Raw genomic sequence first — 16366 nt, 5'->3', positions numbered from 1 at the left:
TCCTTTCACTGTTTCTGTTCAGTCTAGAAGACTTGGCCTGAAATTGTTTTAAGATTTTCTGTTATTTGCAATGTTATGGAAAATTACTGACATTCACAAGGTGACAAACTGTCAAGAACAAGGCTGTTTTGTTTTCCTTTTTAAATTTAGAATCTTATTAGCAATACATTACATCCTTAATAGAAAAAAACAACCATTTACACAGTAACTCAAAAACCAACCATTTAAGAAAATAACGTAGTAATCAACTGCTACCAGGGAAAACAGGCCTGCTCGTTTGATCCTACTGGCAAGTCCAGGTTTATGCAAACTTTGAGAGAGTCTCTGTCCTGAATGGATGATGAAGCATTCAAGTAAAAGGTAAGGAGTTATAAGCGTGAGTTTTTGAGGGATTCTGCCTCAGAAGAAGTTCTTCCAGGAGTAGCCAGAGTCCTCCAGTTTACTCCAATGTTGCGAAGTTTCTGGGACGACCAACATAGTTGCCTTTTGAGGAGTTTTGACAATTCATCAGCCTCAAGATTCAGGTCTTATAAAACATTCTTCCCACATTAAAAAAGACTTTGTCCCATAGGAATAAGTTTTTCATCGCTTCTCCAGCTTCTTGTATTTGGCTTCTGCAGGGGGGAGAGGGAGAAGAAGTTATATCTTTTAAAATTGGCTCTTAAAAAGATACTTTTCAGTTAGCATTTCTAGGCAAATTCAAAAACGTCTATTACATTAAAAAATATCTATTAACTTCAGTCTTCTTAGCTGTCCAAACTGTATCCAAATTATAGGCATACCATAAATGGCAACTATCATATTAGCTAAGGACAGATATTTGGATATCTGTCCAAATATAATCAATGTGCACAACTTAAGGAGTCAAATATACACACACAGAACTGAGAACATAACATGAGTTCCCTAAATTCTAACCCTATCAACAGTACCTGCTCAGATGCTCCACCAGGGTTAAGCAGACCTACTGGCACTTGAGCCACCAGGAGCCTTACAAAGCACAGGAAATTGCCTCTCCAGGCTCTGTCCCAGGCACCCTCTGAGAGCCAGACTGGGACTTTCAAGAAGTATGTTTCACCTTTTATTTTCTTATCCCTACCCCTCACTCTAGGAAAACAATTTTGAAAGATACAGAAATTTAAAAGACCATCAAATAAACCTCAATGTTATGGATTCCCTTTTTCTTTAAAACCTTGAAAGCATCTGGCACAATGCCTTCTAAAGTTCACAGTCACCGTTTAGTAAATTTAATTGTGGACAATGAAACTGCTAACTACCATGCATGTCAAATCTCAGTCTGCTACAAACCAATCTCTTGAAGTAGTCAACAGCTGTCAATGATAAAAATAAAATAATCTGTAAATTATATCTAGGCTAAAAACAACTGCATTATTTTTAATCATGGATGTAAGAGCCAGAGTCAATTAGCAAGGCATCAATACTAGTACCAGTTTCCTCCTTAAAGGAAAAGTAACCCTTCAAGAAAGCCTTGATTGACGACTACTCTGTTTTTTAAGACACGTATCTACATTATTAAAGATGCTTCAGCCTGCTGAACCACAATGAAGAGCTTGAGCTTTGTAATCAATCAGACCTAGTTTGAAATACAGCTCTTCTATATACTAGCTTTGTGTCCTTAAGCAAGTTATAACCCCTTCAACCAGTTTCCTCTTCAATAGAATGGGGATAAAAATCATGTACTTACCTCAGAGACTGAAGGATAAAAAACATAATAGACGCAAAATATTAAGAACAGTGCCTGATATATCATTAAGTACTCAGGAAATGTTATTTTATTATTGTCACTAATAAAAAGTTACTTTCAAGAGGTTTTGTGAAGATTAAAATAGGTCACTGTAGGCACATCATAAATGTTAACCATCTTATTATATAACGTCATACTGGCAGGAGGGTACTCATCAAATCAGAACAGAAATAAAAATGGTTACCCAGTTTTTTTGAATACGCATCCAACTTGTAGGCTGCCTGCTCAAGAGCTGCTACCTGCTCCTCAATTACATTGATCTGATCCAGATAAGGCTGTAGTCCAGCATCTTTAAAAACAAAGACAGACCACAGGTTTATACAGCATCAACAAGGAGTGCAGAAAAAAGTGGAAAGTAAGCATGCTAGTGTCTCTCCAGCTCTGCCTAAGACAGAGTGGGTGGAGTGACATGATTCTGATCACTAGCAGGCAGACGCCTTAGAAGACAGTAGCTAGCTGATCAGGTATGACGGTGACCTAAACAAAGTTAAGTCTCTCTCATCTACTGGTTTTCCTCTCTTAAATTCCTTGCTCCTCAAGCAATCTTCCCGTTACTGATTCGGTTTCTTGGGTAATCCTAGACCAAGAAGGGAACACAAATATAAGACAGGGAACACAAGTATAAACAGGGAACACAAATATAAGTCAATGGGAAAATACATTCTACCAGTCTAAAGTAGCATTTTCCAATTATAAATGTTCTGGTTTTCTGTTTATAAAGTAGTCCTTTATAGATTTCACTGTTAAATTAATTCACTGTTTTTCCAGGAATAAACGGATCAAATCAAGATTCAGAAGCAGAAATAACCATACCACCAAAGCATGCTAATCCTCACAATGGAAGAAATTCACCTTAACTTTCTAATTCACTTTTAGAAAATAAGCTCCCTGAGGACAGGGGCCATGTTCCCTTCCCTTCTCCACTGCCCCAAGCACAAAAGAACATTAAATACAAATACGTTTAATTGTAAAAAATTATTACTTACACTTCTGGTTTAAGTCCTTTAAGTTTCTACTGATGTTTACAGCAATATCTTTCATTTCAAGATACTTCAGGCTGGTTAGTTTATTCATATTTTCCAGAAGCTTATAGTCTTCACTGGTGGCTTTAAAACAAACAGAAGATGTGATGCCTTTAAGATTTGTTTAGATAACTGGAATGTGGAATTAACTACCAAATGGTGGTTCAAGGCAGGACCTAGGGAATGTCAAAGAAGCAGGCCACTTTTGATCTATGACATTTATACTCAGCCTATGTACTCTAAATGTCTAAGTAGAAATTCAGGCAACAATCAGCAAACTATTTAAACCAAATAAACTCCAGAAGCTTCAGGATCTTAGTTAGAAAGGAAAATGATAAACTCATGTACCAAGAAAAGGGAGGTGAAACAGTCTTGGTACCTCTACAACATGAAAACATATAATTTGGCAGACTGCAGCATAAATACATATGTATATCAAAATATATATAAAGTCAACTAGGAGCTCAACACTTCTTAGTAACTCATTTATTACTTGTGATTCTGTACTCCATTTTATACACTGACTTCCAAACCATTTGCCTGCTTCTCACATCCTCAATTCCCTTCCCCATCCCTACTCAAAGCAAATGGCCTTTACTCCAACTTTCCCAAAAGCCAAGCCCACTGACATAAACTGCCTCAATCTTTCTGCCTCACTTTCACACTTCCCTGTACCTTAGTATCTTCTCAAGAGGCAGAAGCGTTCCTGTTCCTGCCACGACAGATCCCAATCCTTCTACCTCTTCAGGGCCTGTCTTCAGTCATCTCCTTTCCCTTGCCCTTCCAAACTCTCTCTCCATCCTGGCACCTTCCTCTCTATCTAGAAATACATTCCGGTTTCCTCCAGCCCAAAAGCACTCCCTCTATTGTACACCTACATCATTTGCTCAGTAAAGCAAAGGAGCTTCACTGCTAACCCTTCTGAAAGAGTAGCTTACACTCACTTCCTCCTCCTCACCATTCACTCATGTAAACCCTTCCAGTCTGGTCTCTGTCCCCACCACCCAGAAAAATTACAAGCGCCAAGGTCATCAGTGCTCTCCTAACCACCGAATCCATGGCCTTTTCTCAGTCATTATCCTCCTGGGCCTCTCCATAATATCTGACACTACTGATCTCTCTCTCTTCATGAAACACTCATTTCCCTCGGCTGCTATAGCATTTTCTAACTGCTCTTTTTGAGTTTCCATACCAGATCTCTTCTCATCTAACCCCCTTAACTATCAGTTCTCAACTTTCCCTCAGCTGTGACACATGGCTGAGGTTTACATGGGTGGCACATTTCCATGGGCATTCCCAGGGTTATGCTAGCTTCCTTTCAAACTCAAAAAAGTATCTGTATAGGTAAGAAGGACAATCATAGGGAAATTACAATCCACTTAAAATTCATTTTGTAATAAATCATTTGGAAACCTAGGTACTTTAAGTACTGTTAATAAAAACAAATTAATTGCCCAATACAGGCATTCCCTGAGATTTTAGTCCAGGTCCTCTTATCGACCTCTATGGTCTTCCCTGGCAGTCTCACCCTGCACAGCCTCAACTCACTCTGCTATGCAGGTGACTTCCAAATCTGTTTCTTCTGCTCTGATCACTCTCTGAGCTCTGCACTCACATGTTGAAGTCACCTGGATGTCTTGATAACAGTCACCTGAGTGTCCCAGTAATAACTAAAATCAGCCAAGTCAAAACTGAAAATATTATTTTCACACTAAACATGGTTCCTCTTTCCAACCTGCCTATTTTGGCTGATGACACCACCCAGGCTTAAAACTGCAGACACATCTTAAGCTGCTCCCATCCCTTAACACCCACTTCAACAAGTCCTATAAATTCCACTTCTATAATGTTCTTGCATCCATGCTCCCCTCCCCATTCCTTTTACCATCACTCTGTCACAGACCGTTACTTTTCATCTGAAATATTGCTCTTCTGTGTCTCCTCCATATCCATACTCTCACTGCTATCAAATTAGTCTCTCTCAAACAAGGGTCACACACTCAAATACCCAGGAGCCAACAATATTATGCAAATGAGTGAAGCAAGCCAGCTGTTTGCATATTAAACGCAAGATTACCCACTTCTACAAAGAAATATACTCTCCCACTTCTTGGAACCTATGATCCTCTTAGTCTTAGTCTATCATTTACTTTACCTATTTTGATAGGCATTAATTGGTACAGAAAACCATTTCTGTACCACTACTCAAAAAACAACAATATAAGAACAGTAATAAATGGCAACTGACACCAGGTCTCTCTCAGTAAAAGGAAGAAAACAGGGAGTAGTGGGGACAAACTGCACAGCGCTGGTCCATTTAAAGGAGACAATGCCCAACTCTAGCCAATTAGAGCCTTGCAAGAATGGGGGACTACTACTGCCAAATCTTTGGAATTTTTAAAGAAAAGCCAAAAAAAAAAAAAATCTAGATTTTGTTGGTTTCTTTTGCTCAGAAATAAACAAACAAATAAATAAATAGGCTGTTGGAGACTCACAACCCCTCCTATTCTGCACCAAGCATTTTCCCATACATTCTGGTTCATAAATTTATCTCACAGCAACTTCCTGGGGAAGTGAAACAACATAACAGCCTTTATGAAAAGCCACACTGGACCAGAATTCATTTTTTAGATCCTCCTCCACACATGGGTCATGTGTCCACCTGGAAATACACACTGGACCAAAAAATTAATCATGTCCCAAAGGGTGGGAGAGACGAACCTAATAGATCCCTAAATCTGCAGGTCACTCCCCATTTCCCTTTAACCTAGTAAATACATCTTAGCCAAACACACTGCTTGCTTATACCACTTCACTCACCAGTCATTTCCCACTTTTTGGCCAATCGCTTTACAACCCTGTTCAAAATACACCTCCCCCAAAGAAGCACTTCTTGATGAATTCTTTTTTGTTTTCTCAGCCTCAGTCTACACTACGGAGGCCTGCAGGGCTGTATTAAGTATTCTTATGTGTTTCTGTACCGAATTTTTTTTTTATTCAAGTACAGTTGATTTACAATGTTGTGTTAATTACTGCTGTACAGCAAAGTGATTCAGCTATACGTATATATACATTCTTTTTTCTTTACATTCTTTTCCATTACGGTTTATCATAGGCTATTTTTTTTTTTTTTTTTTAATTGAGGATCTTGAATCAGATGCGTATGTTTGATTGATTGATTGATTGATTGATTTTGGCTGTGTTGGGTCTTCGTTTCTGTGCGAGGGCTTTCTCCAGTTGTGGCAAGCGGGGGCCACTCTTCATCGCGATGCGCGGGCCTCTCACCGTCGCGGCCTCTCTCGTTGCGGAGCACAGGCTCCAGACGCGCAGGCTCAGCAGTTGTGGCTCACGGGCCCAGCCGCTCTGCGGCATGTGGGATCTTCCCAGGCCAGGGCTCGAACCCGTGTCCCCTGCATTAGCAGGCAGACTCTCAACCACTGCGCCACCTGGGAAGCCCTATCATAGGCTATTGAATATAGTTCTCTGTGCTATGCAGTAGGACCTCGTTGTTTATCCTGTGTTGCTGAAAGTAGTTCGTGAATTTCTCTAGGGAACGGATGGACTTCTTTCCTACACATTCTTGACCTCCCCAAACTTCCACCAGGCATGTTTCGAGGTGTGTGGGGTTAGGGAGGGAGCCGCAGACTGACGCTGCTAAAGCACCTCACTGGCCTACCAGGGCCAAACCCCACCTCCAGCGAGGGGTGCCCGTAACTACCGGAATCAACCCGGGCCCCGCCTCACCCGTCAGTTCCCCAGTCAGGTAAGTTGCCATCTTGGAGAACATGTCCCGGCAGAGCTCAGAGATGTCAGCCTCAGCGGGCTCCTTTGCTTCTTCAGCGGTCTCCACGGCGGCATCATCTGGATCAAAGGAGAATGAGTAAGTGCCCCGCCCTGCCCTGGTCCTAATCCTGCCACAGAAGCCACTCCCTACATCCCTCCACCTGTCCTCATTGCATCAAATCGGCTCCATTCTCCATGTGCCGTAATTTCGAGTCCCTCACTTCGTCCCTGCCCCACCTGACACGCCAACTCTGCTCCCTTGCACCGGCCTCAGCTCACACTCGACCCCGCGGCCAAACCTCTCAGTCGCCCTGACAGGACAAACACGCGTACACACAGGCGCGCCCCTCCGACCTGCCCGCTCCCGCCAGGTGAGCCCTGGCATTTCGGACCCGTAACCCAGAGCCCCAGGCCTCCCACTGGACACTTCATCCCCATCCACTCCACATACCCCGAACGGGCTCCTCGCGGTGGCTCTCTGGGACACCCTCAGCCGCCGCCGCCATGCCTGGCCCAGCGCTGCTTTTGGGTCTGGGTTGCCTGCGCATGCGCGCCGGGCGTGCCCCGCCCTCCCCGCCCAGGGTTCATTGCCCTGTGATTCTGCGCTTCTGGGCTAAGGCATACCGCAAGGAATGAGTGATAGCCTAGCGCAGGCACCAAGACGAATTTGAAGCTAAAATAGGCTTCGTGAGTCGATCACCTGCCAAGAGTGGACGTCTGGCACAAAGGATGCGCTCCATTCTGCGGCCACTCCCTGGCGGGATCACTAGCCTAGTAAGACCTCGAGTCCCCAGGGGGCTGGAGTCACAGCTGGGGCTGCCTGCAGGTGCTCCCAAATGCCTTGTTTCCCCTGTTGGAAGAAAAAGGGACAGGTCATTTGGAGGAGGACCTTGTGTCCCACTTTTCCTTTTACCTGGATCTGTTTCTCCAACCCCAGACCCTCTCCTAGAGGCTAAGGCTGCCCTCAAGGCCAGAGCAACCAACTTGAGGTCTTCCCTCCAACCCCCACCTCCACGATTCACTGACTACTGGGAACATGTTGCCCCAGGAGCCTGAAACACTGGTCTTTCAAAAATGTTTTGCCTCGGGTTTCCCTGGTGGCGCAGTGGTAAAGAATCCGCCTGCCAACGCAGGGGACACGAGTTCGAGCCCTGGTCCGGGAAGATCCCACATGCCGCGGAGCAACTAATCCCGTGTGCCGCAACTACTGAAGCCCGCGCACCTAGACCCCGCAAGCCACAACTACTGAGCCCGTGCGCCACAACTACTGAAGCCTGCGCGCCTAGAGCCCATGCTCCGCAACAAGAGAAGCCACTGCAATGAGAGGCCCGCGCACCGCAACGAAGAGTAGCCCCCACTCGCCGCAACTAGAGAAAGCCCGCGCGCAGCAACAAAGACCCATCGCAGCCAAAACCAAAAACAAACAAACAAAAAAAATGTTTTGCCTCTCCCCACTGAGTGGAAAAGATGGCAGAGTTCAGCTGTGGGAGCCGAGAGGAGCCGGGTGAGAGGCCACTCACCATGCCTGGAGAGGGAGGCAGCTGTCCTTTCTCCTCCAGCATCGTCAGCTTTGAGCCCACGGCATCAACCTAGGTCATGACTCCCTCCAGGACAGTCTCCAGCTGCAAAACTCTCCTTGTGAGCCTGTGCAAGATGTGAGAGAGACCAAGGGAGCAGAAATATGTGTGTGGAGGGCTGGGTGATTCCAGGGGTAGTGGGTACAGAAGAGTATGTGTCTGGCTGGGAGCAAGGAAGGTAAGGCCCAGCCTTGCCAGGAGAATTAAAGGGGGAGAGGGGTTTTCCTTGGGGTAGTACAGGGAATTGGAAGGTTGTGGAAAGAAGCTCAAGGTAGGATGACATAAACACAGTCAGCCCTGCGCCCCCTGGCTGCGCGTACATGTAGAATTCTTCTTCTGAAACCCAGCCACCTGCTTCGGCAGCCTCTGGACTCGACTCGCCTGGTGGGCTACTCACAGTGGACCGGCGCAGGTTCTCAGTCTCAGCGTTGAGGGCCACCTGATCAGGAAGTCAGAGAGCAGAGAGAAGACGACTTGGAAGCCATCAGCTCCTGCCCCATCACCTGCTCTAATGGGATCGCAGGACCAGGCCTTGGGCTCCAGTGCTTGCTATTCCCCTTCCCTCTCAGACTCTGGAGACAATAGAATCAGAATGGTCGTGCTGAACACAAAGCTGGCCTAACCTCTGGGAGAGAATCACCTCCACAAGAAACAAAACACAAGCTCCTTGAAGCATTGATGAATGAGGCGCTCACTAGAAGCCAACTCCGTTTGGGAGAGCAGGGACAGTGTCCTGGCACTGTTCCTTTTACCCTTGGCTTTTTGGTCTATACTGGATAGGGATGAAGCAGACATAGCAGGGGCAGCTAAGGATCAGAGTTGGAGAACCCCAAGGAGAAGGCAGGTGCTCAGAAGGAATTGTTAGGGATTCTCAGACAATTGGTCCTTTTCTCCCTAAGACGATGTTTTAGAGCAATGGTGATCAACCTTGGCTATGCACTGGAGTCACCTGGGGGGTTGTAAAAAGGACTGATGGCTGGGCCTCCCAACTCCCCCAGAGATTCTGGTCTAGAGTGTGTGGCCTAAGCATGAGGACTTTTTTAAAGCTCTCCAGGGCGTTCTAATATGCAGCAGTTTGAGAACCACTATTCTAGAGAGCCCTTTCCTGCCCATCTGTTGGAGGATTTTCAGTTTGGGTTTGTGTTCCAGGTGTGCTGGCAGGGAGGGGAGGGTGAGCAGTTTCCTTGTAGTCTCTCCACCAGCCAGGCTCCCCCTTTCCTCCTCCAGGTCCTGTCGCATTTGTTCCTGCTCCTTCTCATCCAGGATGTGAGTCCCATCTTGGCCAAACCTGGTGAAGGCAGCCGTGAGCTCAGTGATCTCATGTTCTATGTGCCCCAGCCTGAGGAGAACAGGGTGATGAAATGACTTCTGACCTGCCGTGGCTGTGAGCTTTCCATTATGGACTCCCCACTCTTTTTTGCTAGACTCTGGCAAGAGTCTTGCTCTCTAGGGAAGAAGGGGGCCACATGAGAAAGCCAGGATATCCAAGATGTAGCGATTTGACCCCCCAAGAAGTCACTTGAATCTATTTCATCCTTCCCTGACTCCTGCTGACTAGGTTCAGGCCCTCATGATCTCCTAAAGGAATTATTGCGAAATCTCTTTGCCTCCAAATAACCTGCCCTCTCCCCCACCCCCCTTGCCCTATGGCCTTCCCTTCCCCTGAAATCCATCCTTCACAATGCAATTAGAGTAATTAACCTTTCTAAAGCACAAGACTAAATATACCCCTTCCCTGCTTAAAATCCCTCCTGGGCACCCTATTCTTTGAATAAAGTAGTGGTGTTCAAGGCTTTTCCCAGTGTGACCTTAGCCCATTTCTCTGGCCTCATCTCCTGCTCTGCCCGACCTTTCATTTGATACCTTACATGCCTAGCTACTTATTACTCCTGTATATGTTGCTCAATTTCATACCTCTTTGCCTTTGTATGTGCTTTTATTACCCCATGCTCCCTCTCTTCTAGTTACTTCTGTTGTGGAACTTGTTCTGTGATTCTGTTTATTTGCTTACATGTCTAGGAACTCCTGGAGGACAAAGACTTTGTCTCATTCAACTGTGTGCCTGGCCCACAGCTGGTGCTCACAATATATTTGTTCAATGCTTGTTAATATGTTTAACTGGGAAGCAGGGAGAGGATGGCTAAGGAAATAGACCTGTGTTTGTGGGGGAGCATAGAACTAAGATCAGAGTTTTGTGGGAATGAGGGATGTATACGATGATTAGGGTATTATTATTACACTAGTCCTAAGAGTTGTTCACCAAGGTCCAGAATATCATAGAACATTGTCAGAGTCCTTTAAACCAAGGGCACTGTTCTGAAGGTCAGGATCAGAGCCCTATAAACCAAGGTCAAAGGCCTGTAAACCAAGGTCAAAGGCCCACTGGCCAAGATCAGAGGCTTATAGGCAAAGGGTGTATGCTTGAGGGTCAAGGACTTATAGACCAATGTCAGGGAAGGTTGGATCTCTGGGTGCTCACTCCTTCAAGGTGTTGGTGAAATCCATGAACTGGATCTCCTGCTCCCCACCCTGCAGGACCTTCTGCACGTCCGAAACCTGCTCCTTCCTCAGATGCAGCCTCAGTAGGGTCTTGTTGTAGCCCTGGAAGGGGAAAGGAAACAGGCACCAGTTCCCACAGCCTCCTCTTCATCTCTTGCTCCCACCCCCACCCACAGGGTGACAGGATCCCAAGGATAAGCTGAAGGCACACAAGGGCACAGGCCCCTAACCAGTCAGGCACAGACCAGGACACAGAGCCTTGAACCTGGGCCCTGATGCAGATGTGTGGCTCAAGGAGACTAAGTAGTCACCTGTTTCAGGAGGTCCGAAAGCTGTAGCTCATCCTTCTGTCCAGCCAACTCCTACTTGACCTCTGAGTATGTGTCATTGATGATGGCCAGAAACATATTCTGGAGGATAAAACAGGGACCAGGGTCCTCACTCCCAGACCCGTTAACAGCATCGAGCCCATTGACCCTATTAATGTCCCAGACACATGTTCTAAAAGGGCCAGTGCTTTCAGCAGCCCACTAATCCCCACATCTCTGGGTCCCCAGAGCCCAGCCTTTCAGCACAATTCTGTTACAGATGGGTCATGCTCCCTCATCAACCGGGTGTCCTCACTCAACTGCTGCAGTAACCTGACCACAAAGATACCCCAACATATGCCACAGACCCCCTCCATGTAAGACTCCACCAGTCACTGAAGCCAGAAACTTTCCAAGGTGAGAGTAAAATTGTGCTCTCTTTACCATCCATCCCCAGTCCATGTCTGTATCCCCATCTACTGATCAAATAAAGAAACACACTGGCTTTTCTGATAAAAATCAAACCCAGATCTTTCATGGTTGGCAGGGAGAGAGAGCAAATACAAAGCAGTGGTAGTAGAAAAAGCCAGAGATCCCCAGAGGAAGGGGAGTCTTAGAGAATAGGCGGAGAAGCTTCTAGGGGCAGTCTCTTCTCCTCATGAGGCAGTTTTCCTTCTCTTTCCATCCTTGGAGGATAGGGGTTTGATTTTAGCGAGGGAGCCTGCAGATTCCCTTATACTCTGCAAACTGCCTAACTGTGCTGACCACACATTAGCCAGCTCTCAGAAGATCCAGAAGCTCTTCCCTCCCCTACCTCTCCACCCTTGATTTGAGAAACCCATCATAATCATTAGTGAAGAACATGGAGGGGGGTCAAAACCCCACCCTGCAGGCCATCCATGTCTCCACCCCTCAGGTTCCCAAATCCCACCCTTCAGAGGGACCCTCACCAGGAGCACAAAGAAGACAAAGAAGACATAGGTGACAAAGTAGGCTGGTCCCAGGATGCGGTTGGCATTGTCGATAGCATTGTAGTCAAAATCCCCAAGGATGATCTGGAACTGAGTGAAACTGAGAGACCAGGGTCTGGGATTCACCCAGAGCCCGACCACAACGCTGACCCCATCCCACTTTCCTCCCTACTGCTCTTCAGTGAACTCAGACCCCTCCCTGCACCTCCGCCCAATCTGATGGAGACAGAACAGGGTGCAGAGACACTGAGCACACACACCAGGGTTTCCAGGAACTCACACAGATGCTTAAGCACAGACAGGCCCACATCCATATACTCAGCTGCCCCAAGGATACACACATCCACAGAGCTGGAGGGTGAAGGGGCAGAACACACACATGGACTTGATGAAAGCGTTGAAGCTTTCCACTTGGGTCCCAAAAAGCAGGTAGCCCAGCTGGGCGTAGGCGAAAAACTCGATGAAGAACATGACGGCGAAGCCCAGGATGTCCTTGGCACAGCGGGCCAGCCTGGAGGAGAGCTGGATCATGGTCTTATTGAAGCTGATGTACTTGAATATCTGGAAGGGCCATGTTGAACCAAGTGATTAGGGAAGAAAACAGAAAAGCTTGGAACGGTCCATCCCAGGGGCCTAAGGGGGCCACAGGAGTTGCCACACCAGACAAGGAAAATGAGACAAGTCCTGAGGAAGGGAGAATGCATGCCCTGAGGTGTTGTCAGGGGTGAGGAATCCCAGGGTACCTTGATCCAGGCAAAGAAGAGGTTGACGGCGTTCATGTTGTTGTACTGTGTCTGCCAGAAGGCGAGGAACTCAAAGTCAGCATACGTGTTTGGCTGCTGCAAAAGCTTCCCCATCAGCCGATTCACCTCGAGGGTTCGGAATATGTGGAAGCCTACATCCACAATGGAGGGCTGTTACAACAGGGCCCGGGGGGTGTCAGAGAGTCAAGAGGATCTCAAGGGAAGTTCAACAGTGAGGTCCCAGGGGAGAGCTGCGGTGGGTAAGACAGGTGGGGGAAAAAACCACATCCTTCCCTGCTGAGTTGTTGACTATCTCAGGTTCAAATGGAACTGGATAGGATGATTGGGGAACGTCTTAAAGCCCAAGAGAAGGCTTTAGGGCCAGTGGTAAATATGTAGGTTGTAAAGGACCATGGAGAAATGGAGCCAAGCAATTTTATTTCCCCCACCACTTCCCAGCCTTGGTCAGAAATTAATGTGTCCTGTTAATAGGAAGGAGATGAAGATGAAGAGGCAGAAAATTTTAATAGAAGAGAAGAGAAAAGGTGGGGGGGTTGTCAAGGGGACAGGTCATGAAGGCAAGAGACAGAAGAGGAACTTAATATCAAGTACAAAAATAAAAGAGCAGGGCCTGGATCATAAGCCAGAGGGAGAGGGGATATGGAGACAGGATTTTTCCAGGGCTGAGCTAGGGGAACATCAGCCTTTGGTTTAGGGAGCTGTTACTCAGTGATTTGACCAGAAGTCACAAGGAGGACTTGGGACTCCAAAAAGAAGAACTTGGAGCCCCTATCATGGTAGATCCCTTCCACCACCCCATATGTCCCAAGTCTAAGATATCTGTCCCTCACCAAGATGACCACCAGGTCCAGAATGTTCCAGATGCTGCTGAGGTAACGAAGCCGGTGGATGTGGAGCTCCAGGATCTTCTCCACTACGTAGTAGAAGATGAAGATGCAGAAGATGATCTCACAGCCAATGATAAAGAAGTCCCAGTTGCTGACATAGTGGATCAGCTTAACTGTGCGGATTTGCCAGGATGCGATGGCACCTCCTGTAGCTGGAAACTCCACCACCAGTCTGTGGGAGGAGGGGGAGATGTCTGGTGGGGCCTGGGCTGGGACAGTTCTACCCATCCCCTCCCCTCTCCACCCCCACCATAGGGTACAAGTTTAGAGAAGGGTCTCCAGCAGAGGAGAAGGGAATCAGGAGCCATGGATGGAGGGAAGGCAGGGAAAGGGGACCCACCTCAGAACACAGAAAAGATTAATGTTGGCATTGTAGACTGAGAAGTCAATGAAGACCACCCAACTGCCCCTGTCCAGCCACAGGCCCTCCTGAAGGTCCCTGAGTGCCTCTGCACTGGCCTGTTGAGATCCTGGAAGGTCCAGGTAGTAGCCACCTCTGCTGTAGCTTGTGAGCCGGCCCCAGTGAGAGGAGCCCCCCAGCTCATCCTGCGAGTGGTAGGTCCATCTGTCACAGAAGAAGCCATCTGAACAGAGAGGTCTGAACCAGCCCCAGAAGCTGGTCTCCCAAGGCAACGGCAATACTTTATAATTGTCTGGGCTTTACAGTTTCATATATATATATATATCACACATATAATATATATTTCACATATATTACCTTGTTTAATATAACTATTTGAGGAGGGGAGGGTAAATATTATCTACATTTTACAAATGAGGAAACTAAGACTCAGATATCTGAGATAATCCAGCTAGTTAGTGGCAGAACTGAAACTCAAATGTAAATCTCCTGATTTTCACGTTGTCACCAAGCCTACGGATGACAAACCCAAGCCCACTTTTGACTCCAGCCTGAGTCCCCATAAGGGAAGCACCCGGCCCACACAAGCCAGAAAAGACCCCTTCTGCTCTTGCAGTTTTGCACCTGTCTACTTAACCCTATGATTTTTTGTTCTGTCCACAAACTTTCCTCCCTGGACCCTTATTTCCTTCCCCTTCTTTCCTGTCCTATCCACACATCTCCCCTCTCTTCCCTAATTCCTCATCCATCCTTGGCTCCTTGCTGCCTTCCCCTATTAGTTCCAAGGGTCAGACTCTTCCAAACATGACTCGTGTGGCAGCATCAATATTTCATCCATTCTCCGTACCCCTGAGGGAATTCTGGGCAAGAAAGGATGCTTTCTCTGGCAGGACTGCCTCCAGAGTAGGGCAACTGTGACTGTGACCTGTGTGTGGAAACAAGTCCAGAGGCTATGGCTCTGTCTGCTAACATACCCTCTCTGTTCCTCAGTGACCCCAGACCAAGGTCTCCAAACAGTCACAGATGGGTCTCAGAGAGATGCCCCCCAGCTCCCCCAAGTACCCCCAAGGCTCCTTAAGACTCAATGGAAGTGGTTCCCACACCTGGGGTGGTGTCAGGCTCAGAGGGGCAAGCCCTGCGACACTGGTGGGGGCACTCCCTCACGCTGTGCCATTGAGGAGCCCAAAGGGGAGTTGCTCCTCCTTGTCTGGGGAGTAGACGTCGTAGCAGCTCAGAATGTCCTCGCAGAAGTCCTCGTGCACCACTCAGGAGTCATTGCGGACCCTCAGCTGCTGCAGCCTTGGAGCCCCCAGCAGCAGGTTCTCATAGTAGATGAAGGAGTGGGAGCCGCGGCCCAGGCTCTGGTTGTTGTACCATTTGGTCCAATACAAACTGTCCAGTAGTGGGCCCTGGGCAAACTAGACCACGAACTGGGTTGAACCTGACCCAGCCTCATCCTGACCCCTACCCTTAGAATGACCTTTTCCCACATTCCCTGACCCCTCCAGCTTGTCTCCAGTATGCTTCTGTTGGACTCTTGACCCATGAACCTTGGCCATGAACCTTGAACCTTGGCCAGATCTGACCCATGAACCTTGGCCAGATCTTAGCCTGATGTGGCCTTATTCTTTATTTAAAATACATTTTGAAGTTCTGCCTTACCTCTGATTCTCAATACTAGTTTAAGTATTGACTTAAATCTCTGATTATCATCCGGATTTCTAACTTATCACTACCTGAACTCTGTCTAGTCTGACGCTTTAATTCATGCCTTTAATTCATCCTTTGACTCAGCCTGATTCTGGAATGACCTGGTCTCTAGATATGGCCTTATCCACTGTCTGACATCCCTGAACCCTGGCCTGTGGCCTCAGGCTTTAGGCCATTGAGAAGAAGAGGGGAGGGATAGAAGAGATCTCATACTCACATCCCAGAAGTCCGCCATGCTGCTGATGGCCTGCAAGGAGACTCCAGTGTCTGATGGGGTATGTAAGAAGAGCTCAGACATCACTTTGGTGTAGTAATAGGCGCTGGAGTTTGTCATTCCATAGGTCACTATAAACCAACCCAAGAGGCTGTGTCTTGAACACTGTTCCCTTCTCCATTATCCAGAGGGTACAGGAAAGCCTCTGCCCTGAGGCCAAAGATGCCACCCGGATGGGACCTATTCCCTAGAGTTGGCTAAGGAGGCTGACGGTTGCATTGGGGAAACCAGGGAATACCTTAGGGAAGAGTTGTGGTTATAAGCTCTCTTTCTCTCCTCCCAACTCACCTCAGAAAGACTGAACTCCACTCAGTAATTATCTCTTGACATTGTCATTCTGAATATTCACTTTTCTCTTCCTGAACCAGCTTAACTTCCTAGTTCTTACTCCCCAGAGCCAAGAAATTTCTACCTTCTGCATCAGGTAGTGCTTCCTTTTATTTGT

At 47.1% G+C, this 16366-nt stretch overlaps 2 protein-coding genes across 2 annotated transcripts in view; both read right to left on the bottom strand.

The window, feature by feature from the left end:
* Positions 1-145: 145 nt before the first annotated feature.
* BLOC1S2 (biogenesis of lysosomal organelles complex 1 subunit 2) lies at positions 146-7117 on the bottom strand. Its single transcript, XM_007187360.2, has 5 exons — positions 7022-7117; positions 6532-6648; positions 2752-2871; positions 1950-2054; positions 146-614 (listed from the first exon to the last, which is right to left on the bottom strand). The coding sequence occupies exons 1-5, from the start codon at positions 7074-7076 to the stop codon at positions 583-585; spliced, it is 429 nt and encodes a 142-aa protein (XP_007187422.2). The 5' UTR covers positions 7077-7117; the 3' UTR covers positions 146-582.
* A 219-nt stretch (positions 7118-7336) lies between these two features.
* Positions 7337-16366, bottom strand: part of PKD2L1 (polycystin 2 like 1, transient receptor potential cation channel) — a 56968-nt gene continuing 47938 nt past the window's right edge. The window contains 13 exon segments of the mRNA XM_057530591.1: positions 7337-7420; positions 8091-8214; positions 8468-8586; positions 9351-9486; positions 10627-10748; positions 10958-11056; positions 11905-12025; positions 12305-12486; positions 12669-12839; positions 13520-13748; positions 13917-14141; positions 15102-15355; positions 15865-15992. Of these exon segments, the coding sequence (XP_057386574.1) occupies positions 7337-7420; positions 8091-8214; positions 8468-8586; positions 9351-9486; positions 10627-10748; positions 10958-11056; positions 11905-12025; positions 12305-12486; positions 12669-12839; positions 13520-13748; positions 13917-14141; positions 15102-15355; positions 15865-15992 (1994 nt within the window).

This window comes from Balaenoptera acutorostrata, chromosome 16, assembly GCF_949987535.1.
Source record: "Balaenoptera acutorostrata chromosome 16, mBalAcu1.1, whole genome shotgun sequence".
Lineage (NCBI taxonomy): Eukaryota > Metazoa > Chordata > Mammalia > Artiodactyla > Balaenopteridae > Balaenoptera > Balaenoptera acutorostrata.
Note: the sequence above shows the minus strand (reverse complement) of the source record. Positions and strands in the feature narration are given on the sequence as shown.